Source organism: Macaca thibetana, chromosome 13 (assembly GCF_024542745.1).
Source record: "Macaca thibetana thibetana isolate TM-01 chromosome 13, ASM2454274v1, whole genome shotgun sequence".
In the NCBI taxonomy this organism is placed as follows: domain Eukaryota; kingdom Metazoa; phylum Chordata; class Mammalia; order Primates; family Cercopithecidae; genus Macaca; species Macaca thibetana.
The window spans coordinates 76,063,064-76,076,599 of record NC_065590.1 but is presented as its reverse complement, the minus strand read 5'-3'; the positions used below and the strand labels follow the sequence as shown (position 1 = coordinate 76,076,599).

The window sequence follows — 13,536 nt, the reverse complement described above, 5'->3', positions numbered from 1 at the left end:
CAGGGTCATCTAGGTTTACATTTCTTTTCATTCTTATTCCACACATAGTTTTTTAAAATGCAGTGTCCTTTAACGTTGCCATGCTTGGGGAAAAAGGACAAGAGTAAAAAGTCATGTTTCTGCTTGGGATCTTAGAGCAGAGCACCAACTTTATTGTTTAGGCCATGCACAAAAACACCACCATGGGCCCAGGAGCTTACTGGAACGGCAGACAAAATATCCAGGAAGACATCAGCAGCCTCCTGATCTTATGCTTTCCTAAGTTTAAACATATACGTGGGCAGCAACGACATAACTCAAACCCAACCTCCAAATCCTCCACAGAGTCTGGTCCCTGTACTGGGTAGAACCAGCAGGCCACCAACCAGACAGAACTGCGGGGTCGTCCATCAATTTTCAAGGATAACCAGCAAGACTTGGCAGGGTGCCCCCTACATTAGAGGTGTGGGCAGGACACCCCAGCATTAGAGATGCAGGCAGGACACCCTACATTAAGGTGACGTTGGGTATCTTCTAAAGTCACTTCCTGGAGTCATTTCCCCAGGCACTTGTCTTACATTTCAAATAGGATGTGTTAGGTTCTTTCAAATTACATTTTTCCTCTTGGAAGGGAATTGCTTCCGATGGTTTAAGGACCACATTCATTAAGAAAGGGACTCAAACAGTTTGTGTCTTAACTCCACAACCCTGCTGATTTCTAACTTGGAGCAGCCTAGGAATGAACAGCACAGCCTCCTGTCCTGCCAGCAAACCCTGCGGGCCCAGGAGGGAGGTGGTAGCAGGGCAGCGTGGGCTCCTGGGTAAGGCCAGAGTCAGTACCTGATAGTGTGACTTGTGGGGAGGGGGAAGGGTGGAGAGCCTGTCTCCACTTCTCGCACCACCGAGTCTGCTGTTACAGTCCCAGTTCTTCCCACTCCAGAAAGCAGTGATCCTGTGGACTGGCCCTGACTGGCCCAAGCATGGGTTAAACTTGGCCTTTCCTAGAAGAAAACCCAAAGTCCTCCAGACCCTCTGTTGGCCTTCCAGAAACAAGCTCTCTATCTCCCTTAATCCCTTTTCCAGTTCCCTTCTGTAAGTTAAAAAATAAAACTGAAAACAAGAAAAAAAAAAAAAGCAATGCTGGTATTTTCACAGAGGGAGGGCATCTTTTCTCAGCAAGTGCACTAGTTTTTTGTCCACATGAAAACAAACATATAACATACACGTATATGTTTCATTTTCCCTGGCAAAGGAATCTCACCTGAAGTTGAGCGTGGCTCTAGCAGAAATAGCATATGCATGACAGTCAAAAGAGCAAGTTGAAGCCCACTTCCTGGCTAGGCTAGCTTGCCCAAGTCCCCACCCTGCTATACCCTCAGATTCATCACACTTCAGAAAACGAGAATAATAGTAACACTCACCTCACAAGGTCACAGTAAGGATCAAATGAGGCATTTGTGAATATAAATGCTTTGTAAGCTGTAAAACATCACACCAAGTGGTGGGGAAAGAACCTACCTCTTATCTTCTTTTCCTGATTCACCCTTTAATTAGTCGAGTCTTTCAGCTAGTTCCTCTTCTGATAAAGACCACCTGCCCACCATAAGGACATTAGTCAATTCAGCACCCAGCTGGCAGCCATCAATTGGCCATCTATTAATAGCCAATTATCTGGGTGCCTTAATTAATCCACAGACCACGTGGCCTGATCTCCCTGAGATCCTGGGAAACAATGAGCCTGAAATACAGGCACCAGTTAATTTTTCAATGGCCATCAAGGAATCTGGCATCTATTATGCCTGCATGTTGCAGCTGCGAGAGATGGGCACATAAATATTGATTGGACCAGTCTCTATGGCTGGGAGGTGGGGGGTGGGAGGGACATGAATGATTACTGTTCTCTGAGGAATAAGAGAAGCTACATAAATCTTCAGCCCAGACAACTAAGGAAGAAAATCCTTATTTCCAAACCATAGTGCAAACAGAGAAAAGAGACAGCTAACCTCTTTGGAGAGAGCTTGTCAAGAGAGTGGTCCTACTAGTTCTATAGATGTTTCAGGCTCTCTCCTGGCCTAGCATGCATGCAGATCGGGTTGCAATCGCAGGATCATTAGGAAGAAGGCAGCCAGGGTGATTGTTCTCTTCATCTGGGCATTCAAATCCCAGGGCAGGGACATGGTGAGTGTGCCCTGCTCTCCTGCATTTCCTTGAAAGATCTCTGTAGTGCTTACAGTTAAGAAGACAAGTGACATGAGGCGAATTTAATTATTTTTTAAGAGCCTCATCTTGTCTCCAGGAAATGGTATGCAGAAGAGGCTCTGTACTTGAAACCAGCATTGTCCGGGATGCAGGGGATCACATGGCTCTGTATTCCCAGCGATAAGGGCTCCTGCTGATAGAAGGGCCAGAGTGGCAACCTCCTTCCTTCAGGAAAGAACTAGCTTTGTGTCCAGAGCAGTGCTCTCAGAGGAGGCTGCTCCTGACCTTGGGGCCTGCAGGGAAGTGTTGGGCTCCTACAGAACAGAGGGCAGAGGGCAGAGGGCCGGCCACCACTGGAGCCCCTGTCCCAGGACCCTGGGGCTGTAGAGCCAGGCTGGCTTTTCAGGGGACAGAGGAAGAATGTGAAAGGGAGGATGGAGCATGGACAGAACAGCAGGAGGAAAGAGGATGCGCTGGGTGGCACACACTTCCCACACCACAGAGATGTCCCCTTTTCTGTCCCTCTGTCAGCCTCTAGTGCTCATTAGGCCCTGGGATGACAGCAGCCACTGCCAAATGCAAAGACTGTCACCCCAGAAGGTCACATCAGGCCATTTATTCTGAAATACCAAAATACCAGAGCCAGCACATTGCAGGAGCTCCTGTAGAATTCCCCAGGGTACCTCTGTGTGTGTGTGCCTGTGGGTGTATATGTGTGTGTTCATGTTCTTCAGTATCCCAAAGGGGTTCTTTCTTAATCAGCTCAACATCTGAGGACTGAGACTGATTTATTTTTTGGTTAATCTAGCATTTCTGGTAAAATAATTAAAAGATAAGTAATAGGCACAGAGTATCCGCGGTATAATTATTTATAGCCGTAAGGTCTCACTTCAGAGTTATTCACAACTAACCTGAAAAGACTCAGACTGCTGGCAAGGAAGTGGGGGTCAGACAGTTCTAGAGTGGGCTGCTCCCATTTCACAGTCAAGGAGACTGAGCCAGGAAGAGAGGAATCTCAGTCATCCCTGGCGCTGCCACTGGCCACACCAGCTGCCATGTCTATCAGAAAACTCAGGAGTAAAACACACTTGATCTTGACAAGATGGGAGCTACCAAGAGAAGGTGGGACTCTCTATCTCCTGCCGCTTGCATGCAGCATGAGTCTCTGAGGACCCTGCGAGGAAAAAGGCTCACACCCAGCCCAGGATAAACGCAGGCAAGTGGCAGGGGTCTGCAGCCAGTGGTAGAGGGCACGGGCACGTCGAGACTCCCTTCCCCAAACAGATGGTGAGTCTACGATTCTGGGTCTCTGGGGTAGAATGTTCAAAAGCCATGGCAGGGTTCACAGACTCCCCCAGGAGAGGAGCTGGGGATCTGGCCCTGCTTTCCAATTCAGATTATTTTCCAAAAAATGCACTGGGGACTTTGGGATGCTATAGAAGAGTGACAATACTGCAAACATTAGAAATGAAACAAGGGCTCAAGCAATGAAGGTCTTCAAAAATTGGTTCCTGGGTCTCAAGGCCACTTTAGAAAGTTGGGATGGGGAGGCATGGTGAAGGATATAGGCGCAGGAGGCAAAATCAGAGGGCATGAAAACCGGGCTGTGCAGGAATACTGGGCTTCAGGCATCAGCCCACGGCAGCCTTATTCTGTCCCTGTTTAGTTTATAAATGACCTCTGATGAGTGGAAATTAGCGCTTTTAAATGATACATCCAGATGGGCAGCCCTGAAAAAGGTTAGTCTCTGGACAGATTGGGGAGGCTTGTGACAGGGCCGTTAATGGATCTTCCCTTCCTGCTTCACCCCTCTGTCTTCTCTGATTTGAGTAGATACCATTCTGTACCTCTGGGGAAGTTTGAGACAGGAATTCCTGGTATTTCTTTCCAAAAACATCAGGTCACTTTGGGAAACAAAGGTTAGGGAGACATAGAGCTCCCCAGTCTGACTAAAAGAGATTACCCTAGAACAGACATCTGTGGGTCCCTGGGATAGGGCCTCCTGCAGGGACCTGGGGGAGAGAGTGGGCTAGGAGAGTGAAAGGGAGCTGGGACATGGCACAGCCACCACTGACTCAGTGCTGACAACCAGAGGCCTGGACTCTGCACAAGCCCCTGGGCCTTGGGACAACCCAGAATAAGGCCAAAAATGACCCAGGGTGAATTTCACACCAGACCCATGGGATAGAGGCTCAGTGTTTTTGTTTTTGTTTTAGAAAAAGCTTCTTGACATCTAGAAAGTGACCACATACAATTTCTTGACAACCTGGGATTCCAACCTGCTATCTCCATGTTTCTCAGTCACTCACAAGAGCCTCTGCAGGAGCCAGCTGTGTAACACCACCCAGACACCTGCTCCAGCGAACTGCCTTAGAATGGAAGAAAGCACAGCGCCTTGTACAGGCACCTGCACAACAACTGAAAGGATGAGCATGCATCTAATCACGGGCTACTTCTGATCATGCCAGAGTCACACCAAAACTGCCTTTGCAAAAATTATAACAATGAGAAAATTAGGACAGCGAAAGAGAGCTGACCTAACCGACTCCATCTTGCTTCTAACTTCCAAGCTGTCTTTGTTCAATCCTGGTTGTAGGCTGCACTAACTTTGGGAAGAACACTGAAACAAAAATGAAAACAGCCCTTTGCCAAAATAAACCCCCATCCTGCCTGGGGGCCAGACTGCCTTTGCAGGACTAACAAATTAGCCACAAGATTAGAAATGATGGTTTAGGAGTCATGCAGCTGGAGGCCACAAAATTCTAAACCTCCCCAGTTGCTCCTAGGGATAACATCACTATTGCGAAACCTAAGATTGGTGCTTGAGATATTTTTCAGATCCTACACTGGATGGATCAAGCTAGCGCCACCCTGGCCCATCTGGTCTTGTGGCCCCCACCCAGGAACTGACTCAGAAGAAGAGGATGGCTTCGACTCCCTATGATTTCATCTCCAACCCTACCAATCAATACTTCCCACTCTCTGGCCCCAAATTATCCTTAAAAAAAAAAAAAAAACAAGTCTGAATTTTCGGGGAGACTAATTTGAGTAATAATAAAACTCCAGTCTTCCATTCAGCCGCTCTGCGTGAATTAAACTCTTTATTGCAATTCCCCTGTCTTGATACATTGGCTCTGTCTAGGAAGTGGGCAACAAGAACCCATTGGATGGTTACAAAATTCCCTGGACAGAGTCCAATATGCACATACCGAGCATCAGTAGATTAATAAGGTGTCTCTCTAAAATTCATGACTTTTTTTAATGGGAGAAATTATCTACTAAATGAGGAATAACAGTGTCATATACTTAAGGCATTGGTGGGATGCAAATGTTACAGAAAGACAAGCTGTTTTTTAATGGTGTTTGTTATATTTCTAGTACAGCACCAATACACTTACATGGGCCAGAGGCATTTTATTCAAAGCCTTTACATTTCCAATACCTTCCTCGAAAATTACCCTCAGGCCTACAATTCTTTTGCTTTTACTAAGCCCTAAGCACCTATATTTAGTTTCTTGGAAATAAGAGACAAATTTGCTGATATTTTTAAAATTTTAGTCAGTTATTGTATGATTCTCCAAATGGCAAATGAATGATAGAGGGCGAAGAAATTAAAACATTTTTCAGCTACTTTTAAGTGGCATACTATTTACCATTCAAATACAGTCTGAATTAAAACACTGAATTTGTTACATGATTTTTCAGTTAGAAATTAGAGCTTTGCTGGATAATTGGGGGGGGAGGCAGTAAAAGAATGAAATTAACATTAAAAAGTCAAATTTAAAGAACTCTTTACTTGAGCTATTAATAGAAAGAACGAGCCCTTCTTGAAACTAAGAAAAAAATCTAATAAATTTCCTTAAACCAGGAGTGTAGCATGCCTTCTTCACTTCCCCTGCACTGGGGCCCAGCAACCAGAGATTTCATTTCATCCTGCCCACTTTGGAGATCCTGTCATTAGGTGAATGGAGACATTTCCTAAGACCATGAGGAAAAGAGAACAATGGCCTGATGGCCCAGAACCAGAACTTGCTTCTCTGAAGGCAATCTGCTCCACAGAATCTAAGGGTCGGGTGGTCCCCAGGCCAGGAGCCCTTAATACAGCTCTCTCCCATCTCTACACCTTTCCAGATTTCTCTGAGTATATTCAAGGGAAGGGAGCCCACTCCTCTGCTTTGGAAGAAAAGCTGACTCCCTCACCCACGCTGGGAAGATGCCTAGAGGCCTGAGCAGGAAGAAAACCTCTCCAAGGCTTCAGCATGTCCAAGGCAAAGACCTGTCCCCATGATTACACGCTAGGAAAACCTAGAGCACGGAACTCGCTCAGAAACCATTTTTTTCCCCTATGATGGATAGAAGTCCCATCCGAATTCCTACTGTTGAAGAAACAATCTCCGCACTGGCAAATGCCTCCTAAACCTACGCCTCTGCAACCCCCCATCACAGGGACTCTCCTCATCAGGGTGTGCTCCCTCCAGTGAGGGGAGCTTCCTGTGCCCCACATGGTGCCTTCCAAGGGCAGGGGTGATGTCCCTCTGCAGTAACTCCTGCCTTAGAACCTCCCTTACACAACCCTGTTGGAGCTCTCTAAGGGTGAGGATCTAGGGATGAGCCATGGGAGCTCTGGGAAGTGGGTGGGGGAGTTCCTGCTGTCAATTCAGGCAGTCTCTGGGTTTACCGGCATGGAAAAAGCAAGCAGTGGGCAGTTTCAGGAGGGATCCCATTTCATTTTTGTCCTGATGCTGCCACTTGGACAGCCTGGTTAGCTTGGGCCAAATTTTTCACCTCCTTAATGTCATCTGCATAAAAGTACTCTCTTGTCTCCCTTGTGTAGTTGTTGTGAGTATTAAATGAATTAATATATGTAAATGGAGTCTGTGACTTTGTAAAGAGAAATGCTCAGGGCTGTTATTTAATATGCGCACATAGGCTCACATGGGTTAGGTTCATGAGCACACTCAAGAAGAAAATCATTTGACTATATTTACATGGAGCCAACCAACCACAGTCAACAGACTTGGTATTCTTCATCTAGCTTCCAAATGCCAACCATCAATAGGCTGCTTCAGAATCACATGCAGCCCTGCTAAAAATGGTAATTCTAGAACCTTCTCCCAAACTCAGAGAGTCATAATCTCTGTAGTAAGCCCAAAAATATGTATGTTAATGGAGCTCTCCAGGTGATTCTGACATGCAGTCGGGTTTTGGTACCACTGTGCTCCTTTGGACATGTCATACATATTTCCTGTCTACATCAGTCACAGGAAATAAAACTGTTCTGGCGTTACCTAAGGAGTCTCTGTCTTTCTTCCTGTCTTCTCAGGTACATACACACTATAAGATACAGAGTGACGTTCATCCACCAGACACAAAATACATCCACAAATATGCACAATACATATATGTAGACACACAAAGCCACACATACAGGGGGAAAACAGGAAAGAGAAAAACACTAACAACAACAATAAAAGAAGGCACCTGATAGTAAAAGGTGTCAAGATTTTCTAAGTCTATAAAAATTCATGGTTATAGAAGGATACAGAAAATGAGGAAAAGAAGGAATAAGATGTTAAGAAAAAGGGCAACTGGTTCAAAACTAGAGAACCTCCTCTTTTGTGACTGCACAGTATGATGTCCTGAATCCTGCTACTAAACCACTCTCCACCTCAAAGTACCACTCATTTGTTTGTAATTCTGCCTCGTCCAGGAACTTAAGTGGCCCCCTATCTCCACGTCAAAGGACAGGGACACAGCGTGCTCAGCATAGCAGCCCCCAAACCCAGCACAGAGCCTGGCATACAGCTGCCTGTGATAAATGTGTGCTGAGCACACGCCAGGATAAGAAGAGGCAGGAGAGGAGGAGGGACAAAGAGTGCACAAAGAAGGAAACAGATCTCTCATCCCAGATCCCTGGTGTAAACTAAGAATAAGCAAGCTTAAGGTAATGAGGGTCGAAGCAAAACAGAGAAAGTTCATGTCTCTGCAGGCATCATTAACTACATCACAGGGAGCAGAACCACCTAGGGAAAAAGAAGAAAAGCTCTCCAGATCTATGGTCAGGGACTGAGTGAGAAAAGTGATCTGGTGCTATAAAGGCAATTTGAAGTCATCGATCTGGCCTCGCCACCTCACTGCCTGACCCTCTCCAGGGGTCCTCACACCCACAAGATCCTACCCCACCCAGCCCCTACACACCTCCCTAGACTTTATCCCTCCAACCTCCACACACTTGGTGCTCAAATTATGCCACACTCATACAACGTGCTGTGTCATTCCTCTGAGCCTGTTTCGTGCAGTTAACCTCTACCTGGAATGCCCTTTCTATCTACTGACAAACCTGTTTATCCTTCTCAACTCAGCTCTGCTATGTCCTCCTCCAAGGAGCCCTCAGGCTCCCATGACACCCAGTGCACTGAACCATCTTAGCCCTGTGCACACCTCTCATCCTGGTGCAATGAACTCCTCTCCCTCTGGAGAATAAATTCTCTCTCTCTCTACCCATAGCACCTAACACACTGCCTGAGCACACAATAGGTGCTAAATAAATGCTTGTTGAAATCGACTGAGCATTGGCAAGATTCCAGAACATAAGTGCTAAAAGACTTTGTTAAAAAGGGGAAACCGAGAGGCAACTTGATATACTGGAAACCCTGAGCGTGGAGGTCAGCTTTTAAACCAGTAGAACGACTTAAGGTAAGTGACTTAAAGACCCTGAACCTGTTTTCCTGATCTATGAAACAAGCATATTACCACCCAACTCCTACAACTACTTACGAGGAAGGCACCTACTATGCACCTGGCACACAGTAGGTGCTCTGTACTATACTTAACTAGTGAGACTCCACCTCCCGCCCACATCTTCCTGTTTTTCAGTCTCCCATTTCCGACCGTAAGCTCCTCCAAGGCTTTTGCCCAGACCCCTAGACGACTGTACTGGACCCAGTTTATAAAGATATCCTGGCTGGCCAGGAAATCCCCCTTCGGTGTCCCCAGGCCAAATCTGTGAAGAGAAAACTGAAGGCTCCCATGTCACGAAAAACTATGATCAAATAAATTACTATGCCTTTCCGCCTATTGATCTGCCTTTTGTCAACTGATTTCCAGTGAATCTTCAGAGAGCCGTGGGGAAGTTTTTCTTCTGCCCCTACAGGGCTCTGAATCCGAAGGTAAGGGTGAACCTATAGGGGGAACCTTCTGGCTCCCTCACAGGAACTGACTGGGCAGGAGTTGGAAAACCCATTTGGATTGCCATTTCCTCAACTCCCCGCCAATACTAAGGCGTCTGTTTTTACAGGCTCTTTCGTGGTGCTCTGGGCACATTCAACTTCCACTGCCGCTGAGACGGTCGAAACAGTTAGAGAACAGGGGTGGCAGCCGCCCGGGAGGCTGCAAGGCGCTCGCCCGCAACGCACAGGCGCGCGCGGCGCACCCGGCCTCCGGCTTCCCCAGGTCGGGCCTGGCAGCTGCGGGAAGGAGGTCAGCGCAGCCGCCACACTTCGCCCGGGCGCTAGCACCGGCCGGCCGTGCCGCCTGACCCAACCGCCGGCGACTCTCTGGCAGCGCCCAGAGACCGCCAGCCCCTGGGCCGCCAGTCGGCAGCGCCCTCTCCGCCCCGGGACCCTCGCGCGCAGCTCAAGTTGGGAGCTCCGCTCCGCAGGCGAGCGCGCGCCCACCACCCACACCCCACTGCCACTTACGCACACCGCGGGTCCGGAGATGCCCCCGAGCGTTTTAAAATCCAGAGACATCACATGGTAGTCACATCCGGCGGCTGTTACCTGCTCTCAGCACCCAGACCCTCGCCCTGGTTTCCCGGGAGCCCGGAAACCCTGCACGCGGGCTCCGCGCCAGAGAGCCGCCAAGCCGCCTACCTTGGGGGTCTGCACTTCAGGTCCCGTCGGCACCTCCAACTTCCTCTTGGTTACCCAGAAGAACAGCAGCACCGTGATCCAGAGCACCCCGAAGACTGGCAGAACCAGGCGACGAGTCAGGCGCCGCATGGTCCCCTTTGCCGCTTCCTCTCCGCGGCGCTACGTCCCTGGGGCACCCCCCGGCGGTCAGGGTTGGCGGGGCAGGAGTCCTGGCGAGCGCCTCGCTCTGGGGAGCGCCAGACCTAGGATCCGGGTGGAGGGGCGGCGGGATCCTGCAAGGCGCCCTTCCCACTTTGAAGAGAAGCTAGCCTGGGTGGGGGGCGCGGGGAGACCCGAAACGTGGCAGGGAAGGACCGAGGGCAGCCAAGCTGGACACCCGCTCCAGCGCGAGAAGCGCGGTGGCTGCCGAGATGTTCCCCACGCCGCCACCGCGGCTGCTGCCGCTGCCGCCGATAGGGAAACTGACTCGAGCAGCGAGAAGGAGGAATCCGAGGCTGTGCCAAGCACCCCGGGAGGAGCACGAGGGCGGAGGGAGTGAGCTGGGAGGGCGGGCCCGACAGACAGGCCGACTCAGAGCGAGCCCAGGTGGGAGTGAGCGGGGCTCTGAGAGGGGGCGCTACCGCCGCCCGGCGACCGAAGCGCTCGGTGCTGTTGCGGGACCGCCCGCGCCGAGCCCTGGGTGCAGCTCCCAGACCATCGTGGGTTGGGGCAAGGCGTGGGGGGAGCGGTGCACTTGGGATGCCCGCCACCCCCAGCTGCCAGCTGGGACCCAAGAGCCGGCTCGCGCCAGGCGGCGCTGTGCCTGGGAGGACTTTCCCGCTCATCGCGGGGGCTGCACGTGGCGCTCAAGCCGAGGTCCCACCCTCAAGGTACTTGTCCTACCACAGCCAGCGCTGGGATCCCAGGGTGCCGTCAGTGCTGCTGCCCCAACCCCGCGGTTCATCTGCCTGGCCACTGAGGGCCAAGGCCGCGTTCAGCCAACCCTGCAGCGTGTTTCTATGCCTGCCTGCAGGTGCCTGGTAACTTTTACTGCTTAATGGAAGGAAAGCTGAGCTGGTCTAAATTTAACTTTAAAGATATCCTTTAAAAAATTAAGGCTCAATTATCTCCCATGAAGGTTTTCTCTCCCTGTAAGCATCAGGGCTTTGTGCTTGCAAAAAAAGAGGTCCAAAGTTGGAGCAACCACTTGGGATTCTTGGAAAGTGACCCTGGGCAGGGGCATACTGGGTGCACAGGGTGATCTTTCAAAAGCCCCTTTTCCCAAGGTCCTTTGGGAAGTGCATCCCCCTCCCACTTGCAGATTAAAACCTCTTGGATCTAGAAGCAAAGCAAATTCTGACTCCAGTTCCCATGTAGGCTCAAGTAGGCTGGAATCATGGCCAGGTCATTGACCAGAGAGTACTGACCTAGCTGTCACACTCACTGTGTGAGTCTTGGGTGAGTCATTTACCTTCCCCCAGCCTTCGATTCCTCATCTGTAAAATGGAGAGAAAATACCTCCTCTGACAAGCAAATGAGTAGTGGTGAAAGCTGAATGCAAGGTGCTGGTGTGATCTGAGCACTCAAAGGGAGAAAACCTTGCTCTGTCTAGGGAGCAGAGGCAGCAGGAACCATGCCATTTTTGTTGGAGGGTTGCTTGCTTCATCCAGTTTCTTGGGGAGGTGAAAATGATACACCCACTGTGGCAGCCATCATCCTCCCTGCCCCTGTCTCCCCACAGAGCTCCGTGTAGAGGAAGCTCCCATACCTCTGTGCAGGTGAGACAGCTGTAAATCAGGGCTCCGGAATTCCTTCTCCAATAAGATGTCTCCCCAAAGACATGTACTGAGAAATGGAGGCATCTACTCAAAGCCTCCTGTTTTGGGTACCTTATCTTTCAGCCACAGGGAAGTCCTGCCTCACAACCCCAGAGAGTTCTTGACTGAGCTGTAGATAAGAAGTTTGGGGTTGAGAACTGCAGTTGAAATTAAACAGCCCAGAAAAGGTGAGCACTGTTGCCAGCCCTTTCAAGATTTACCTGAGCTGTAAGACCATCACACAGAACCCCGGGGTTGATCTAGCATTTGCCTTTATCAGAACTCTGCACACTGAAAGATGGGAGCAGGCTCCCCAGCCAACGCTTTGGCCCAGTAAAGGGCCCAGGTAAATGACCATCATGGGAGGAGTAGGGGGAGCAGCAAGAGAACTCACCTCTGCAGCATCCCAAGCACCTTGGACCTCTTTCAGGAGCCTCACCCTGGAGCTGCAGGTTCGGGCCTACAAAGCATTTTGCTGCAGGCTCTGCAGGGGACCCCCCAGGCAAGCTGCTGAGCTGCTGTTGGCTCCAGACAGAAGCTGCAGCACAGGAGTCCATTGCTCAGTGCTTTGTAATACCGCTTCTGAGTAACAGATGGCAGACAGTTACACAAGAACACCGCCAAGCTTTTGAGATGGTGCAGCACCACCACACTGCTGAGATGCTGAGGTGCCTCATTCTGACTGTTTGGCATATGGGGAAACTGAGGCCATGGGGTGAAGGCAGCTCCATGCAGGGCCTGCAATGTCTCAGAGAGTGGAAATTTCCTTCCAGGAATGACTTTCTTCTCAAATCGTTATTTTGTCCTCTACTCAAGTGAGGAAGACTTCCTGGGCCTATGAAAGCTGTCAAGGGAATCCAGTTTTGCTAGGTGTCATTAGCTGATCCAGCCTGAGATCGTATCAGTTTAGGTTGTCAAACCAGTAAATGTCATTAGGACTGAAGTAGATTTCAAGTGGGACTTCAAACATCTGGAAGTGAAGTGAGTGTCCATGTGTGGGGCCCAGTTCTGTAGGTCTCTCCAGGCACCCAGTCTATCCAGAGGTCCCCCATGCTCAGGAATAGATTTGAAACTCTTTAATAACCAGCTTTAAGCCCGGGCAACATAGCGAGACCTTGCCTCTAAAAACAACAACAACAAATAGCCAGGCGAAGTGGCATGTGTCTGTAGTCCCAGCCACTTGGGAGGCTAAGATAGGAGGATTACTTGAGCCCAGGATTTTGAGGCTGCAGTGAGCTATGATCTCACCACTGCACTCCAGCCTGGGTGATGGAGCGAGACCCTCTCTCAAAAAATGAATAAATAAAATAACAAGCTTAAGTAATGCAGAGTATGGCTGATCCCAGCAGGGGATTAGCTATCATTGGCGATTAATCCAAGTTACTTTTTTCTTATCACAGCCAATATGGAGAAGAAAAGCTCCTAGCAAAAGATTTAACATGGCAGGAAATGAAAAAAAATAAATACACTCTGAACTAGGACTCTCCTGGTGCCCTAAAACAGATCTACCTCCTCAGTCTTGATATTGTGGAGCCAAGCTCCACATTTCTCTGGGTCTGTGGTTTCCCATCTGCAATGTCATGTTCTCTCAAAGACCCTCCCAGCTGACGCATTTAGGGTTCTGACCTTTCTTGTCTTGGATCAGGACCTTCTTTATCACTCCTGTTGTTGGCGAGTTCTGTGTAAGC

The 13,536-nt window shown here is 49.4% G+C and overlaps 1 protein-coding gene across 2 annotated transcripts in view; it reads right to left on the bottom strand.

The window, feature by feature from the left end:
• Positions 1-10,795, bottom strand: part of GALNT14 (polypeptide N-acetylgalactosaminyltransferase 14) — a 228,342-nt gene extending 217,547 nt beyond the window's left edge. The window contains exon 1 of one of the 2 annotated variants that reach the window (XM_050755243.1): positions 10,053-10,795. In XM_050755243.1, the coding sequence (XP_050611200.1) occupies positions 10,053-10,181 (129 nt within the window). In that variant the 5' untranslated portion in view covers positions 10,182-10,795. The remainder of the gene's footprint in view (positions 1-10,052) is intronic. The other variant, XM_050755244.1, reaches the window with a different exon arrangement.
• Positions 10,796-13,536: the final 2,741 nt, after the last annotated feature.